The sequence below is a fragment of the Podarcis filfolensis genome, assembly GCF_964270895.1.
Source record: "Podarcis filfolensis genome assembly, chromosome: 2".
In the NCBI taxonomy this organism is placed as follows: domain Eukaryota; kingdom Metazoa; phylum Chordata; class Lepidosauria; order Squamata; family Lacertidae; genus Podarcis; species Podarcis filfolensis.
The window spans coordinates 111,982,064-111,999,598 of NC_139605.1; the positions used below are offsets into that span (position 1 = coordinate 111,982,064).

The 17,535-nt window shown below is 45.3% G+C and overlaps 1 protein-coding gene across 2 annotated transcripts in view; it reads right to left on the minus strand.

Moving 5' to 3' along the window:
• Positions 1–1,973: 1,973 nt before the first annotated feature.
• ACVR1B (activin A receptor type 1B) overlaps positions 1,974–17,535 on the minus strand; it is a 41,858-nt gene continuing 26,296 nt past the window's right edge. The window contains exons 5-9 of one of the 2 annotated variants that reach the window (XM_083599294.1): positions 14,811–14,978; positions 13,716–13,872; positions 11,903–12,027; positions 8,994–9,124; positions 1,974–5,944 (exon numbers count right to left, since the gene is read on the minus strand). In XM_083599294.1, the coding sequence (XP_083455420.1) occupies positions 5,819–5,944; positions 8,994–9,124; positions 11,903–12,027; positions 13,716–13,872; positions 14,811–14,978 (707 nt within the window). In that variant the 3' untranslated portion in view covers positions 1,974–5,818. Of the gene's footprint in view, positions 5,945–8,939; positions 9,125–11,902; positions 12,028–13,715; positions 13,873–14,810; positions 14,979–17,535 lie in introns of both variants that reach the window. The other variant, XM_083599293.1, reaches the window with a different exon arrangement.

Consider the following 17,535-nt stretch of genomic DNA (forward strand, 5'->3'; position numbering starts at 1 on the left):
TGAGGATATCTAGTCCAGCCCCCCCCGCAAAGCCGGAATGTCGTCCCTTACGGGGATCAAACCTGCAACCTTGGCATTGTCAACACAACACTCTAACCAAGGAGCTATCCACCTCTAGTCATTCTGGGGATCAAGGAGGAGATTCACAGGGCACTGCATGCTCTCTTAGAAATCCTGCTCACATCGCTGTCTAGCAAGGTGTGCTTCCGTAGCGTCCTAACTTCACAGCAGTAAAATTAGAAACAGAAATCATGTGGAATGTGTAGCGCGCATCCATGCCCAAGTATCTCCCGGCCTTTTAAAAGTAATGCCTTGTTGTTGAGCCTAATCAGCATCTTGCAGTCTCCAACTGCATGTTAAAAGTATAGGAAAACAGAATTGTAGGGCATTTGGGGAAAGCCGATTAGAATGCAAAAACTGAGGCCCAGATGGCGATCTCCCATTGAAGCCGACCCCCTAATTTCATTGGGTTGATTCTTAAAGGTGGACGAGGCACCATAATACTGTTAAGGGATAAAGGGGGGCAATCCTCTCCTACAACATGCTCCGTTCATGGGGGCTAGCAAGTGAGGTTCCTAATCGCAGACTATTGGATGAGCAGGTAACCCACACTTCTGCCATAAAAGAAGCTTAAAAGAAGCAGAATTTATGCTACCAGACTAATGGAAGGGTGGGGAGGGGAATTCTTAATTTCTGTTAAACACACTGCACAGGCTTAAGGCTGGATAAGCTTGTTACTGCCACTGGAAACCCTCAAGCAGAAATCCAAGATGACACTTTAACACGGGTAAAAGATTTAGCTTTTTATTCCTCCTTATGCTTCACATCTGTCTACTGCCAACAGTTATTAGTCAAATACCATAAATGGAGTGGAAATATGGGCCAAACATATTTGTTTGGCAGTAAGGGATAAGGAATGACAAGCTGACTTCCTGGTTTAGGAGTAACCGCTCCCCCAAGTCTCAGGTGAAGGCGCGCTGGCTTCCCCCGGCTCCCCCTTGCATAAAGCAATTTACCGTATTTTTCGCTCCATAAGAAGCACCTGACCATAAGACACACCTAGTTTTTAGAGGAAAACAAGAAAAAATAATCTGAACAAAACAGTGGATGTATGATTTTTGTGGTTCATGCTGTGGCCACAGACATGATACGTGATCTGATGGTGAATTTGGGGTGACCCAATGCAAAAATCCTGAGGATCCATGTGGATCCGTGCTTTATAACCACGTTTTTGTGCCATTGCGGCCCCATGAAACAGTGGATGTGTGCGTTTTTTGGTGCAGGCTGTAGCCATGGACATGCTATGTGATCTGATGGTGAATTTGGTGTGACCCAATGCAAAAATCCTAAGGATCCATGTGCTTTTACCTCCCCCCTTCCCAGGCAGCCTCCTTTATTGCTAGCGTCCATTATCTCCCTCCTGATCGCTTGCCGATCTGCCGCTCAGTGGCTTCATTTCAACACCCCCTTCCCTCTTTCTAAAAAAAAAAGCACGATCTGCTTTTTGCCCCTGGGCAATTCGGCTCCAGGGACCACACATTTGCTCCATAAGACGCACAGACTTCCCTCTTACTTTTTAGGAGGAAAAAAGTACTTCTTATGGAGCGAAAAATATGGTATGCATAATGTGCAGTGTGATCCAATACATGGTTACTCAGAATTAAGTCTGACTGTTTTCACAGGATCATACAACTGTTAAGAGTTGGAAGGGGCTTTAAGGGTCATCTAGCCCAACCTTCTGCAATGTAGGAATCACTGCTAAAGAATCCCCCGACAGATGGCGATCCAACCTCAGTTTAATAACCTCCAACGAAGGAGAGTCCACCATCTTCCGAAGGACAATTTCCCAAAGAGTGACGGGTAGCTTGGTCCATTTGCAGTCTGTGTCAATGTCACCTGCGGCCACTCCTAAGGCTATGGTTATTAAGAGTACTGTTAGCTAGAATTAACCAGAAAAGAAAAGATCGCAGAGGTGAAGTGAATAAAAACAAAACTTTTAATAATGTACAACAGAAAATTGGACAGCCTCATTCTTATATTAAAACAAAAGATTTCTTTACTATATTACATGTATTTACATTTGCATACTGAGGAGGTAAAGTGTCTAAGTGGCTATTTTACAGTCTTTTTCTAATAAAACATACAAAACCTGAACAAAATATAAAGATCAAGTAGGAATCAGGGGTAGGTGGACGAGAAAGTGGGAAAGGAGGGGCAGGGAAGAGACAGACAACAGTACCAGAATGATCTATTCTGAAGCCAGTGTGCCACCTGACAAAATCTTAATAGTACCAGCCAGGAACCCACACCTTCCATCTTCTAGATTTGGGAAAAAAAAGCAGTGAATGAACTATTTTCCATTTGGAGGTTTGACGTCACCAAATTCTTTCATGTCTGCCTTGATGCCAAGATGAAGCTAGTTGCTCGTTCCCAAATGGAATTAAGAACTCAAATTCCATCCTGTGACTTACCTGAACTTCAGACCAGTGGACTAAAAACTTCCATGGTTGTCTGGCTACAGTTATTGGTTTTCTTCGCTCTCCTAGGTGCCCTTAGTTTATGCCGTCTAAAAAAAGATCTCAGCAGTTATTGTAGCTGCACTGTTGGGTATGTCTTTTATTTGAACTTTTCACATTATTAAGAAGAAAACATGCACAACGGAGTGCAACTGTGTCTGTTTGAATTTTAAGAAGAAACTAGTGGCCCTCCGACTTGCCCACTTCTTTCTGATCTGTGGGGAGTGGGACAGGAACAATAGTCCTTTGAATGTGACATTAGGATTTCTATCCCTATTTATCTTTGTAGCAGGTGAAGTGGGAGCAGGAAAACGTCTCGTCCTTCAGACTGCTGCAATTTGCAGTGCTGTAAATTGCAACCCCAGCCAACGTCTACCTGTCACTGGTCAGATATACGTTAGAAGAGAGAAATGTGCTAAATGAGCATTTAGCCATGTAATGGCACAGTGCTTTTTAATGCTCTTTAGCTAGCTGCCTGGCTCCTCTTCTGATAGCGCTCTGGAGCAGCACTGAGCAAAAATGTGTTTCTGCTGCAAGAGGCTACCGCGGCCTCTTTGATAAATGCATACTATGATGACTCTAGAAGCCAATCGTTGTGATACAGCCTATCCCTTTTACCTTTCAAGGTGCAGCGCTACACAGTTGGCTTATTCATAAGGACACAACAGAGGTGTGTCTGTGTAGCGGCGGTAAGTTATTGTAAGATATTAATTAGGTGAGTTGTACTCCAATTCAAGCTGCTTTTACATCAGGGACAGTCATCAACATGCCCTTCAGATGTGTAGGCTACAACTCCCATCATTCCTTGGCTATTGGCCATGCTTGCTGGGGATGAAAGGAGGGCATCATGCTGTCTGCCTCTGCTTTACATAGAAGTAGGTTCTCATCACACTTCCAAGTGGTGTGCTTATCACTGCAATGCCATAAGTTTGAATGTACAACTTGCTTCTTGGGGGAACACTCAAAATGTGTTTAGGCACCATGTTACACTACAGCTTCCTCAACTCTTCCAGTCACCAAGGCCAAACAGTTTCAAAGGACAATGGCTCCCTTGTTACTTAAAAAAAAAAAACCCCAACCAACTAAGGAGAACTTAGCAATGGAATTATGTTACCGCTGAGAGTTGGACATGTGCATCTTCCAAATTTAAGCCTCCATGATGTACTATCTTCAGCTTCCAATGTCAGCAACCAAGTAGTCAATTTTTCATTGATGGGAATACATGATCTAGACAAATGTCGAGGTGCTTTTCATCTTAGAACCAAGTTGTAGAGGTGATTTGGTAAGCTGTGTCCATTTGCTGGAGAGGTGTGGTAGCCTCTGGCTCAAAAGCAATCAGAAACAGAATCACAGAAGGCAGCAGGTTTTACGAAAAGGGCAAACTCCACTTGTCCCTCCGTGAATAAGAGCGCCTGAGATTTTCAAAACACAGCCCTGGAGGAAGCTACAGTTTGCTTCAAACCAAAAGGAGCGTGTAAAACTGACTCCAATACACAACACGACAATGCTTCAACTTTACACACTGACATAGTTGAGAACAAGAGAAGGGGCTGAAGGAGGAAGAGACAGAGACGAACACCTACACACACAGACAGCAAAACACACAATGTTTTATATACGGTACTTAAAAAATGCCCTGTCTCAGAGTGGACATAATGTCTCCTCTCAGAAGTCAGGGCCCACAACTTGAGTAGAAACAGTTCCAGTGTAAAATTGAGCTGTGTGCATTTTTTTTCAGTATTTTTTTTTTGTAGTGATTTCTTTAAAAAGAGAATGAGAGGTAATTATCAATTTTACTTCTCTTATAAAGAATAGTAAAAAAAGTTAAAATCCAGACCCTCCCAATTAAATAAGAATTAACAAACAATAGTCAAACCATTCCAGTTAAAAGTTATGGCTTCAGGAGTTATCTACCACAAACACCCAACCCACATACTATGGAGTTTTCAACGCATTATTTGCATCATAATACAGTCTTGGGCTGTTCCCAAAGCAAACACGACAGCCAAATCAGTCTTATTACACCCTGATCATTTAACTGAAACAAAATGCATGCAAGTTAATCCATTCCAAACTCTCCCCCCCACCCCATTCCAAGTGACACATAATCACTTCCAGAATACGGGAGACCATATACATATATATATACACACACACAAACATATATATATACACACATACACACACACACACACACACACACACGTACACTTTTAATAATAAAAAGTTTAGTTTTGCAGTCATCATTCCTTAAGGGATAAATCTTCACAGGAAGCCTCTGAACACACTATTATGCCACAGATGCTTCATTAGAGAAATGTTTAAAATGCTAGAGTTGTTTCTTGAGAAATAGAACGGCAATGATCCTGAAAGGTCAACTGCTTCCCACAGCCCTACTTTTGCCTTGCTTCCTTTAACCAGGAGGACCAGCACTGATTTCACCTGACACCTATTCCTTCTGCAGATTGGACTGCCTGCTAAGCAACTGTTGCCACCCAGCCCTGACAACACAGGAGGACCATGAAACTAAAAAACACACACACACAATAAAACCTATTCCCTGCTTTGAAAAGAAGGGAAGGATGGCAGTGAGATAGTTTTGTGTAGTGCCCTGATGGGTCTAAAAATTGGCAGTGAGGATACCCTCGCATCCTTCCCTAGCGAGAGGAAAAAGAGATAACGATGTTTAACGTGTGGGACAAAGAGAGCACGAGCACCTGCACTTTCACACGAGGACGCTCTACATTTGCACATGCACAGGGGCACAAGCGGACACGATAATACCAAAGGGGCACAGGGACACGTACCTTTGCACATGCTCACGCTGCTGAACACTAGTGGCTGCGGCGGCTTAGGATCTGTCAAACTAGGAAAGGACTAAGAGCTTCACATGGCCAGACAAGGGAGCACCCAAATCTTGTGTGTGCATGTGTGTGCATATGTTGGTCCTCAAGCACTTCCCTAAGCCAGAGGGCTGTCTCCGACAAGCACGTCGCGAGGATTTACAGGGATTTCCATCAGAGAAACAACAAGATACGGTTGCGGCCAACTTCTCTCTCTATACAACAAGCCCATCCTTACGCTCTCCGGAGGGCATTAGAAAAAAAAAAAGATGACTTTCACTCGTGAATCAGGAAGGGAGCCAAGTCTGTGGGTGTCCACTTTCCTCACCTAACCTGCACACCAAGTTGTCCAGCTGATAGGAGCAGGCTGTGTAGAAATACGAGGTAGGCCTTCTCCACCATTCATCAATTCTAGCATGGCAGCTTTTGCGCAGTTTCCTCAGGAAAGGGGCTTGCGGACTAAACTTTCACATCCTCGTGGAGACTGAGATGAGAAAGAGTTTTCTTGATGCGCAACGCTGTTAGTCGTGCTGCTCCATTGGCATACCAGCACTCGCGCATCATTTTTCCCATAACTCGCAAAGACTAAAAACGAGGGGGGGGGGGAGAGAGAAAGAAAGAAGACATCAGGGATCTCTCAATGGCATATTCAATGCAATGTCTCTTTCAGTCTACATAGAACTCGTTGCATATGCTGTATGGGTATGTTTTATTTCGCTACAGACAGCATAGCATACGAAGATCGATCCATGCACAGACATGGTCTTGCTAATTCCCTTCAAGTGGAGCATTTCTCTTCTCAAGTGGAGCATTTCTCCCAGTCACCATGTGGCCATCACACAGGTAGTACCACCTGCATAAACTGGCTTCTGTTTACCGACACTATCCACTAGATTAAGGAGAGGAGCTACCGTATTTTTCGCTCCATAGGGCGCACCGGACCATAGGGCGCACCTAGTTTTAGGGGGGGGGGGAATAAAGAAAAAAAAATTATTCCCCCCCCCCAGCCCCAAAGAGAAAAGAAGCCAAGACAGCGAGCAGGATCCATCCCGTCTTGGCTTCTTCTTTAGCCGCGCGCAACCTCTCCAGCCGGGAGAGGCTGCGCGCGGCTTCGTTTTTAGCCGCGGGGCGGGGGCGGGGGAAGCCCGAGCTTCCCCTGACCCCAGCCCCCAGAACAGGTCCGGGAGCGGCGGCAAGGTTGTGCGCAGCCTGAGAGCATGGTGGGAACTCCTGCTGCGCTCCGAAGGCTTGCGGATAGCTGCCTGAAGCCTGGAGAGCGAGAGGGGTCAGTGCGCACTGACCCCTCTCGCCCTCCGGGCTTCAGCGAAAGCAACGAAAAGCCTCCAGAGCGCAGAGGGAGCGCTCCCTCTGCACTTCGGAGGCTTCACGTTGCTATCGCTGAAGCCAAGGAGCCTGCATTCGCTCCATAGGACGCGCACGCATTTCCCCTTCATTTTTGGAGGGAAAAAGTGCGTCCTATAGAATGAAAAAATACGGTAGATCTTGCAAAGGGGTTCTCAAGACCAGACAACCATCCAATTGCAAAGTGCACAGCAAGACCAGACAAAGCACTGCACAAGTGTCTTCAAAACTCTTTCTTTTTTTTTTTTTTTTTGGCTTGGTCAGATTTTTACCTGCCCCGCATCTGATCTCAGGTGTAGGGAAGGAGGACATGGCTTGGCTGAAATGGCTAAGAATAAGAATAAGCCTAATAGTTTACTCCCAGACACATTAAATGCTCAGCGATAAACCAAATTCCTATTAGATTTAATTCCAATAATTATTATCAATATCAATAAAAACAACACACACGGCCAACATGGAGAACAATTTTCTAAGTGTGTTTTCAACCTGTGTCAATCAGCCTAGATCAAATGGGTGTACAGTGGTACCTCGGGTTACATACGCTTCAGGTTACAGACTCCGCTAACCCAGAAATAGTACCTCGGGTTAAGAACTTTGCTTCAGGATGAGAACAGAAATCGTGCTCCGGCGGCATGGTGGCAGCGGGAGGTCCCATTAGCTAAAGTGGTGCTTCAGGTTAAGAACAGTTTCAGGTTAAGAACAGACCTCTGAAACAAATTAAGTACTCAACCCGAGGTACCACTGTATGGTCATACAAGTGTTCTAACACACACCATATCTCAGCTTAGTGTGGTGCTGGACCATTTCAAAAGAACCATTTGAACTTGCATGCTAAAAACAGGGTGCTTGGTTGAACATTAAGAGAACTGTTATACAGTGGTACCTCGGGTTAAGTACCGTATTTTTTGCTCCATAGGGCGCACTGGACCATGGAGGGGGGGGATAAAGACTTTTTTTTTATTCCCCCCCCCCAGCCCCAAAGAGCAAAGAAGCCAAGACAGCTGTCTTGACTTCCTCTTTAGCCACGCGCAATCTCTCCAGCCGGAGAAGCTGCGCGCGGATTTGTTTTTAGCCGCGGGACTGGGACGGGGGAAGCCAAAGCTTCCCCCAAAACCAGCCCCCAAAACAGGCTGCTTTCCGCAAGCCTTCTGAGCCCGGCGGGAACTCCTGCCGTGCTCAGAAGGCTTGCGGGGAACAGGCTGCTTTCCGCAAGCCTTCTGAGCCCGGCGAGAATTCCCGCCGGGCTCCGAAGGCTTGCGGATAGCTGCCTGAAGCCCGGGGAGAGCAGTGGCAGTTGGCGCTGCGCTCCCTGGGCTTCAGGCTGCAGGCTGCTATCTGCAAGCCTTCGGAGCGCTCCGAAGACTTGCGGATAGCTGCCTGAAGCCTGGAGAGTGAGAGGGGTCGGTGCGCACAGACCCCTCTCGCTCTCCAGGCTTCAGCGAAAGCCTGCATTCGCTCCATAGGACGCACACACATTTCCCCTTCATTTTGGAGGGTGAAAAGTGCATCCTATAGAGCGAAAAATACGGTACTTAATTCGTTCCGGAGGTCCGTACTTAACCTGAAACTGTTCTTAACCTGACACACCACTTTAGCTAATGGGGCCTCCTGCTGCTGCTGCGCCACCGGAGCACAATTTCTGTTCTCATCCTGAAGCAACGTTCTTAACCTGAAGCACTATTTCTGGGTTAGCGGAGTCTGTAACCTGAAGCGTATGTAACCTGAAGCGTATGTAAGCCGAGGTACCACTGTACTGTGTTCACTCCACCATCTGGACCATAAATCACTGACCTGTTTCACACGTTGTTTTTAATCATAGTGAAAATAAATTATGCTATAATGTGAAATAGCAGGCACTTCCACAAGGCGTGGTCCGGCTTGTCGTGTTGTCCGCTTGTGGTTTCTAATGGTTTAATGTGACGTGCGAACCAGGCCACTGACTGCAAATCAACTCCTTTGTCTCTCAGAGGAAGCAGAAGTTGCACTTTCAGAATCCCAAAAGATGATACTGGTCTCACATAGTTAGCCACCTCCTTTTAGCACACTGAAATCCTGCCTTCTATAGGTAGTTTTGGTTCTCCATTACAAGAGCATTCAGGCTGCCATAAAAAGCTTGCACAGGCCTTGCTCACAAGAGTTATGAGAACAGAGGGCTAGTGTTTCCCTTTCTGCCCTAGCTAATGCGGCAAATTATTAGTATTAATATTGTCGGTACCTCTTGTTCAAGAAGCGTCAAGTTGTTATAGTCTTTGTCACAGTCTAACTGTACCTCGTAACTCTGCCACCAGTTGGGAACATTAGGCCGTAGCTTCTGGTCACATACAACCTTCCGCATTTCTTCTATGGAGGGGTCAGACGGTACAAGGTCATAGTATGGCAGCTGATATTCTTCATGAGTACCTAAAAGATTGAGGATGGGGAGAGAGAGAAAAGCTAGTCACACGCCCCAAACAAGAAACTATGCAAAACAGAACTATATTAATACACTGTTGCATCTAAGAGTGAGTGAGAGAGAGAGAGTGTAATCTTCAACTACTCAAACAGAAATTAGAGAAAAGTTTAATGACATTACATACATTAAAATTCCTACACAATTACCATATTTTTGCTCTATAAGACTCACTTTTTCCCTCCTAAAAGTAAGGCAAAGTGTGTGCGCGCCTTATGGAGCGAATGCAGGCTGCGCAGCTATCACAGAAGCCAGAACAGCAAGAGGGATTGCTGCTTTCACTGCGCAGCGATCCCTCTTGCTGTTCTGGCTTCTGAGATTCAGAATATTTTTTTTCTTGTTTTCCTCCTCCAAAAACTAGGTGCGTCTTGTAGTCTGGTGCGTTTTATAGAGCGAAAAATACGGTAATTGAAAAAGCACCGCTGTACCCACAACTGTATCCTATCTTACATTCCGTTCGACCAGAGTTTTCCTCCATTCACGTTCAATCTGTCTCCCAGCTTCTTTCCTTGCCGAAAGGCTCTGGAGTATACCAAGAAGCCAAGCGGGAAAGGGTGCTCAGGGGCAATTGTGTCAATGGCCCGAGCCGTGCGGATGTTCCACAAGTTGGCCAGGGTTTTGACAGCAGCGGCAGCCGTACCTCCCGCACCATTTCTCTATTTCCAGCACAAATCTGAAATATTTTTAGGACAAAATCCAAACACTTTGCAGAGCTGCGAGGCAACCACCACATCTGCAGTCCTGCTGCTTGTGGCAGGTGAGGAGCAGCAAGTTTCCTGCAATCAGGACAGAGTTGAGGACAATGCTACCAATGACAGTGAGACTAGCTTGATTCCCCCACTCCCTGGAATGCCCTGTTTTGGAGCCTTCCACAGAGAATGCTGCTGATGGCACTCGGTGTTAGGATATAGTTCCATTCCACCTTAAAAGGGTACAGGCATGATGTTTGTGTATCACATGCCTGTTTACTCCCAGCACAGTGTGCTGGGAACTTCCGTTGTATGTTGCTATTGCTATGCACCTGTTTTCCTGGACACGGAGACAAGCAGTCATGTTTTCCTTTGTTCCTGAACTACCGTATTCTTTGCTCTATAAGACTCACTTTTCCCCTCCTAAAAAGTAGGGAAAGTGTGTGTGCGTCTTATGGAGCAAATGCAGGCTGCGCAGCTATCCCAGAAGCCAGAACAGCAAGAGGGATTGCTGCTTTCACCGCGCAGTGATCCCTCTTGCTGTTCTGGCTTCTGAGATTCAGAATAATTTTTTTCTTGTTTTCCTCCTCCAAAAACTAGGTGCATCCTGTGGTCTGGTGCGTGTTAAAGAGCGAAAAATGCGGTACGTTGAATAAAGCTGTAAATATGCTCTCTCTGTCTCCATCGTCCGTTGTGGATGATTTATACACCCTGCTGACAGAGTGTGCACAGGTCTCGGAACGTACCTGAGGCTCGTGTCGCTAATTGACTGATGCTGTTCCACGGGAGACCGGTGATCGTCCGGAGCCAGCTGGGAGCCTGCCTGATGCCCCCGTCTCCCTGGCAGTATCCCAACAACAGGCATATGGAAAGGGAAGTGCTGTACCAGCAGAGTGACATGTGTCAATCTGTTGGTGGCTGTCGGCGGGTGGACAGCACAGCTGGGGGAGCTGAGCAGAGGGATACCTCTGCCACATCCAGCATACCCGCCCTGCAGCCCAGAGTGAGGTGTTAAATTACTCTGCCCCTCGTTCACATGGGCTGCTTTTGCATATTGTTTCCACTCAGCTCAAGTCCCAGGCTTTCCCTGTTCTTTCTCATCTCCTACTAAAGGTAAAGGGACCCCTGACCATTAGGTCCAGTCGTGACCGACTCTGGGGTTGCGGAGCTCATCTCGCTTTATTGGCCGAGGGAGCCGGCGTACAGCTTCCAGGTCATGTAGCCAGCATCACTAAGCCGCTTCTGGCGAACCAGAGCAGCGCAAGGAAACACCGTTTACCTTCCCGCTGGAGCGGAACCTATTTATCTACTTGCCCTTTGACGTGCTTTTGAACTGCTAGGCTGGCAGGAGCAGGGACCGAGCAACGGGAGCTCACCCCATCGCGGGGATTCAAACCGCCAACCTTCTGATCGGAAAGTCCTAGGCTCTGTGGTTTAACCCACAGCGCCACCCGCGTCCCTTCATCTCCTATTAAGACACCCAATAATTGGAGAAGCAATCAGCTTTCCTCAGTCCATGACAAAGAATACAACGGGGGGGGGGGTTAAATTATAATGCCCACTACTTCACCATCAAAATAACACACCAGCATATTCTTGAAACTTTACTGAAACAAAATATGCCAATATGTGAATTACCAAACATGCACATGTGAACTCAGATTAGGTCAGGTGATGTTGATTAATACTTCATGTTAATGACTCCGTGCATCCAAGAAAACAGGAACAACCATTTTAAAAGTCATCTAGGACAGAGACTCCACCCACCAAAGACATGTCAATAATCCCCACAAAACCCATTAGTGAGAGTCTGATTAAAATGCTGAGTCAATGGGAACAACATGATCTTCTGAATCAGCAAGATTACTTCCTTCTCCAAACAAGACGGGCAGAGCTCCCATGCTCCTCCTAATTACATCTCTAGTCTACATCCTTTTAAAAATTTCTGTGCATTTGGATGGCACTGTTTTATTGCAACATTTGGAGCAGGCAGAAACCCTCTTAATTTCTATGCAAAGAAAAGAAAAAGAAAGCCATTACCTCCTGAGTTGCATCTCCGAGCAATTTCCCAATAAACTAGTCCCAGGGCATAGATATCAGCACATTTAAATGAATCAAAATGCTTCATGTTAATTGTTTCATCAAGAACCTCGGGAGCCATGTAGCTGAATCAAAATAAGAACAAATCACATTAATTACTATGACATCTATTGTGGCTAAAATCTAATACTATTATGGTATCTGAGAGTAATACAGAAGTATCATTTGCTGTAACTATGGCTCAAGAATCACAATTTTCAGGGCAGGCCCCTTGTTTGAAAGCCCATTCAACTGAGCTGCACATTCTGACAGAAATTATTATTTTTTAAAATAAGTAATTATTATCTTTATGTTAAAAAAAACAACCCTCAAAATGACATGAGCAGCAGGGGGTGGAACTTAATGTTCAGTTCATATTTTGTTGTAAATCTATACACACACAATGTCCTCTTGAGGGTGTGTGTGTGTGTGTGTATGAATGAAATGATGTGAGAAGCCATGTCCAGCACTTTCCAACAATTTCAAAATTATGCCCATTGTTTCTGCCACCTCCCAAAAATGCTCGAGAGACTACTCACGTCTAAAAAAATAAAAAAGCTGTTGAAACAACTGAGAATAATAGTTGAAGTAAAATGCATGAAACACTACTGTAAGTCATCCCCAATTGCTTGAGAGTATTTGTGTGTGTGTGTGTGGGGGGGGGTGATCACAGATAAAAGCGCAGTGCAAATTCTGCTCTTCTGAGTATGGGATTCACGCGAACAGTGCAGAGAAGCAGTTGTTGAATTCTTGCGCTAGGTGTCCAGCTATTGTTAAAGTCAGATTACTGCAGTCAAACAAGCAGTTAACTAATTTGTTTTTATCATTAACATTAATAACAAATCTGCTGGTGACTAAAAAGGGGGGGTTCTAATGAAGTTAATGCATTAAAAAATGTTTTCAACTAGTCAAATGTCTAAGCCTAATGTTGCATGTAGGCAAAACAAATCAGTTAGCACTTGGCAAGCGTCTGATCTAGGAGAAAAGCACAGAGAATATAAACCAGGGTTTGTCAACAGCTAGCCTAGGCTAGGGCTGGGTGATACATCAAAAAATCGTCCAAAACTGGATTAAAACCCATATCTGTTTCATAATTTTTGACCTGGCAATATATAACGAATCATGATTATTTGTGTGTGTGCGTGTGTGCACGCTATGCAAAAATCACAATGTGGGAAAAACCGTGAAGCCAGCCAGTGCCTCTAATTTCACACATTGTGACATATCAGTATATTGCAATGCTTAGCTGGTGATATCACGAAGCTGAAAACCAGATACCGGTCAGCTCTAGCCTGAGCCAATCCTCTCTCCCCAAGCACAAGTAAAATTTTCTGGCCAAAGACAAACCAATTTGGGCAGCCGTCAGGGATGGGACTCAAGTAAAACAGAACTGGGATGGGCAGAGAAGTTTAAATTTCTCCCTGGTCTCCACCATTCAATGAGCAGGGAGGGAGTGAAAGCCTCACTTCACAGCTCATCTACGTTGATCAGCTGAGGGCTATGTGTCCCTTACCTCCGTATCTCTGTGTGTCTCATGTGTGTGAATTCTGTAAGCCCGATTTGTGTGTGACAGAGAGCATGGGGTGACCACATTCGCTATTGGTATGCTGCCCCTTGGCGGTTGGACAAGGGTCAATGTAGCCATTTGGCCAAAAATGGTCAGGCAGCCCTGCTATAGATGAAGCAACTGCAACAACTTTGGGTTATATTTTTGGCTCTTCACCCAAAGCCGTCAACACTGAACCCCTGATCAGCTGAGCCACCATTTTCTTACCGCTTTGTTCCAACCCTCTGATTGGGGGCTATGTCAATTGTATCAGTAACAGCATCATGGCGGACAGCCAGACCCAAGTCGGCAATGGCACAAGTTCCAGTCTTCTTCACCAGTATATTCTTGGATTTCAAGTCCCGGTGAGCAATCCCAGGTTTTCCTAGTAAAACGCAATGAAAGAGAATCCTACAATTGTCCTTTGGGGTAATGATAAAATTATTTGCCAATAATAAAGTCCAAAAAGGAGCAGACAGCACCACAAAAGCCACAAAGCTCAGTCAGTGTTAAAACTACAAACTACAAAGTGTTAACTATGAAGGAAATAAACAAGATCTCTTATCAGACTCAGTGCAAGAGCCAGTAGATAGGATAGTGGCCTTGTGCAGATATACAGTGGTGCACCGCAAGACGAATGCCTTGCAAGACGGAAAACCCGCTAGACGAAAGGGTTTTCCGTTTTGGAGGTGCTTCGCAAAATGAATTTCCTATGGGCTTGCTTCGCAAGACGAGAATGTCTTGCGAGTTCCTTCGGGGTTTCCCCCCCCCCTTTTCCCCAAGCCGCTAATCAGCTGATCCGCTAAGCCGCTAAACAGCTAATCCGCTTAACAGCTGATCGCTAAGCCGCTTATCAGCTGATCCGCTAAGCCGCTTATCAGCTGATCCGCTAAGCCCGCTAAGCCACTAATAGCGCTAATCCGCTAATGGGCTTGCTTCGCAAGACAAAAAAACCGCAAGACGAAGAGACTCGCGGAATGGATTCTTTTCGTCTTGTGAGGCACCACTGTACATTGTTAAAAGGGTAGTTTAGCAGATATGAACAAGCACTGGAACGGTAACTCCTTGGGAAACCAATCCTGATCATCTCAAACTACAGTTCCTCATGATTTCTAATGTAGGGAATTGTGATTTATACAGGTTGCTTACTTGTTTTACCCTAAATTCTACTAGTCTCATTACCAGCCGACTTAAACTTTCTTCCTGCTTTCATCTGAAGAATGAGCTACTTCGTCTTCCTCGGTTTATGCTGGTCTTAAGAGAAGCCCTGTCGCTTCCTAAACGACCTCTGTAAAATGTGCATCTGTCAAACCTGTTTCTTACCTTGGGTTCCCACGATTTCCATGTGCAGGTGTGCTAGTCCACTGGCAGCGGACAGAGCCAATTTAATCATCCCCTCGATGGTTACAGTGTATCGGTTGAGGTAATCAAACAGAGAGCCATACTCATGGTAATCGGAGACCAACCACAACTGAGTCCAAGTGCCATTATCTGTTGGCAAGGCAAACGGGAGAAGGGACCATCAAAAGGGTGAAGAAAACGGCAGCCATACTTTTGCACTAGAATTCATTGAAGAGCAGCAGGTAGCATGTACAACAAAAGGCGGAACAGTTGAGAAAAATCTGTTTACAGTGGTGCCCCGCAAGACGAATGCCTCGCAAGACGGAAAAGCCGCTAGACGAAAGGGTTTTCCGTTTTGGAGGTGCTTCGCAAAACGAATTTCCTATGGGCTTGCTTCGCAAGACGAAAATGTCTTGCGAGTTCCTGCGGGGGTTTTTTCCTCCCCCCCCTTTTTCCCAAGCCGCTAAGCCGCTTATCAGCTGATCCGCTAAGCCGCTAAACAGCTGATCTGCTAAGCCGCTTATCAGCTGATCCGCTAAGCCCGCTAAGCCGCTAATAGCGCTAATCCGCTAATGGGCTTGCTTCGCAAGACGAAGAAACCGCAAGACGAAGAGACTCGCGGAACGGATTCTTTTCGTCTTGCGAGGCACCACTGTACTGTATAGAATAACAGAATTGTGGAGTTGTAAAGGATCATCTAGTTCAACCCCCTGCAATACAGGAATATGCAGTAGAAACCTGCAACCTTGGCGTTACCAGCACCACGCTCTAACGGAGCTATCCGGTGTGAATATGTTTGCAGACATTTACTATGGGATCTACTAGGTCAAGTTCAAGGCTGCTGTGCTAGTAGTATACAAAGCCCTGAATCACTCAGTCCCACGCTGCCTTACTTTGTACACTCTAAGTTGATCACCAATATCAGTTTCAACAATTTTTTATTGGTTTTTACACTATTTTCCAGCATAACATCCTTTTAAACATCATTTCGAAATTTTGGGTTTCATAGCCTAAGACTTCCTTCAACCTCGACCGATGGTTTTCTAAAGTCTTTCTAATAGTGCATTTTGTTACTATAATTATTGCTATAAACTCAAATTTCCAATACATCTATTCTTAATTCTTTTCACAATAATTTATAAATTACTCCTTACAAAACTTCTTTTAAACCTACAAGCGATGTCAATTGATTACAACTGCTTTCCAAATATATCGAAAACTTCTTCCATTCCTTTAGGAAAGTCTGGTCCTGCTGGTTCCGAATTTTCCCTCTTAGTCTCGCCATCTCAGCATAGTTGATCAGTTTCTCTTGCCACTCTTCTTTAGTAGTTGATCACTGATATCCCTGGGAGGAGCACCATTGGTGACTATTTACAGGCCCCAAGCATCACTCATGTCAACGAGGAGTCATGCCTACAGTGTCATAGGTCCAACTCTACGGAATTTCCTCCCACAAGAAATTGTACATGAACCATCTCTACTGAATTTCAGACATCTGGCCAAAACCGCTTTATTCTAGGCCTTTAAATTCTTGAGGTTTTATATTTCAGAGGTTTAAATTTTAGCGCCAGTATGGCATATCGGTTAGCATATCAGACTAGGGCCTGGGAGACCAGGGTTCGAATCCCAACTGGGCCATGAAGCTCACTGGGTGACCTGGGGCCAGTCACTGCCTCTCAGCCTAACCTACCTCACAGGGTTGTTGTGGGGGTTAAAGGCGGGATAGAAATCATTTACGTCTAAGTTTTGTATATTTTATTGCTGTACAGTGGTACCTCGGGTTACATACGCTTCAGGTTACAGACTCCGCTAACCCAGAAATAGTACCTTGGGTTAAGAATTTTGCTTCAGGATGAGAACAGAAATTGCACAGCGGCCACGCAGCAGCAGCGGGAGGCCCCATTGGCTAAAGTGGTGCTTCGGGTTAACAACAGTTTCAGGTTAAGAACAGACCTCCAGAATGAATTAAGTACCATACCACTGTATGGTACTTGGAGACTTACATGGTGAAAAGCTGGAATTTTATAAATAAATAAATAAATAATAAAATATGCATTGTCTAATACCCTAACCCTACTTCACATTCATCATCTTGCCCCTGTTTAGGACATGTAGCAGTTTCTAACAGCCGTATGAACTTTATGGTGTCTGGATCTCGATATGGGCCCCACAACCTTCCAGGAAGTAGCAAACTGCCAGACCAGATCTGTCGCCAATAAGCCCTACAGACATGAGACAAACTGGAACTGCTGCGAGCGGCACACCCCAACAGGACTGGTCCTCGCACACTTCGCCCCGACAAAAAGGGAGGAACAACAGAAATTCTCCCTGTCACTACTGATGGTCATGATCTCTAGCAAAGGCAGTAGACAACGATTCCTGGGAGACTAAGGAGAGGGTAGGGCTGGGTGATATATCACCCGAAACCAGTTTGAAGTCCATATGATACCGGTTTCATACTTTTTGACCTGGAAATATATTGTGAATCATGATGTATGTTAGGGTTGGGTGATGTATTGTCCAAAATGGGTTCAAAGTCCATATCGTGATATTGGTTTCCTAATTTTTGACCTGGCAACATATCACAAATCATTGTGTGTGTGTGTGTGTGTTTTGTGTGTGTGTGTGTGTGTTTTGTGTGTGTGTGTGTGTGTGTGTGTGTGTGTTCTATGCAAAAATCACAATGTGGGAAAACCCGTGAAGCCAG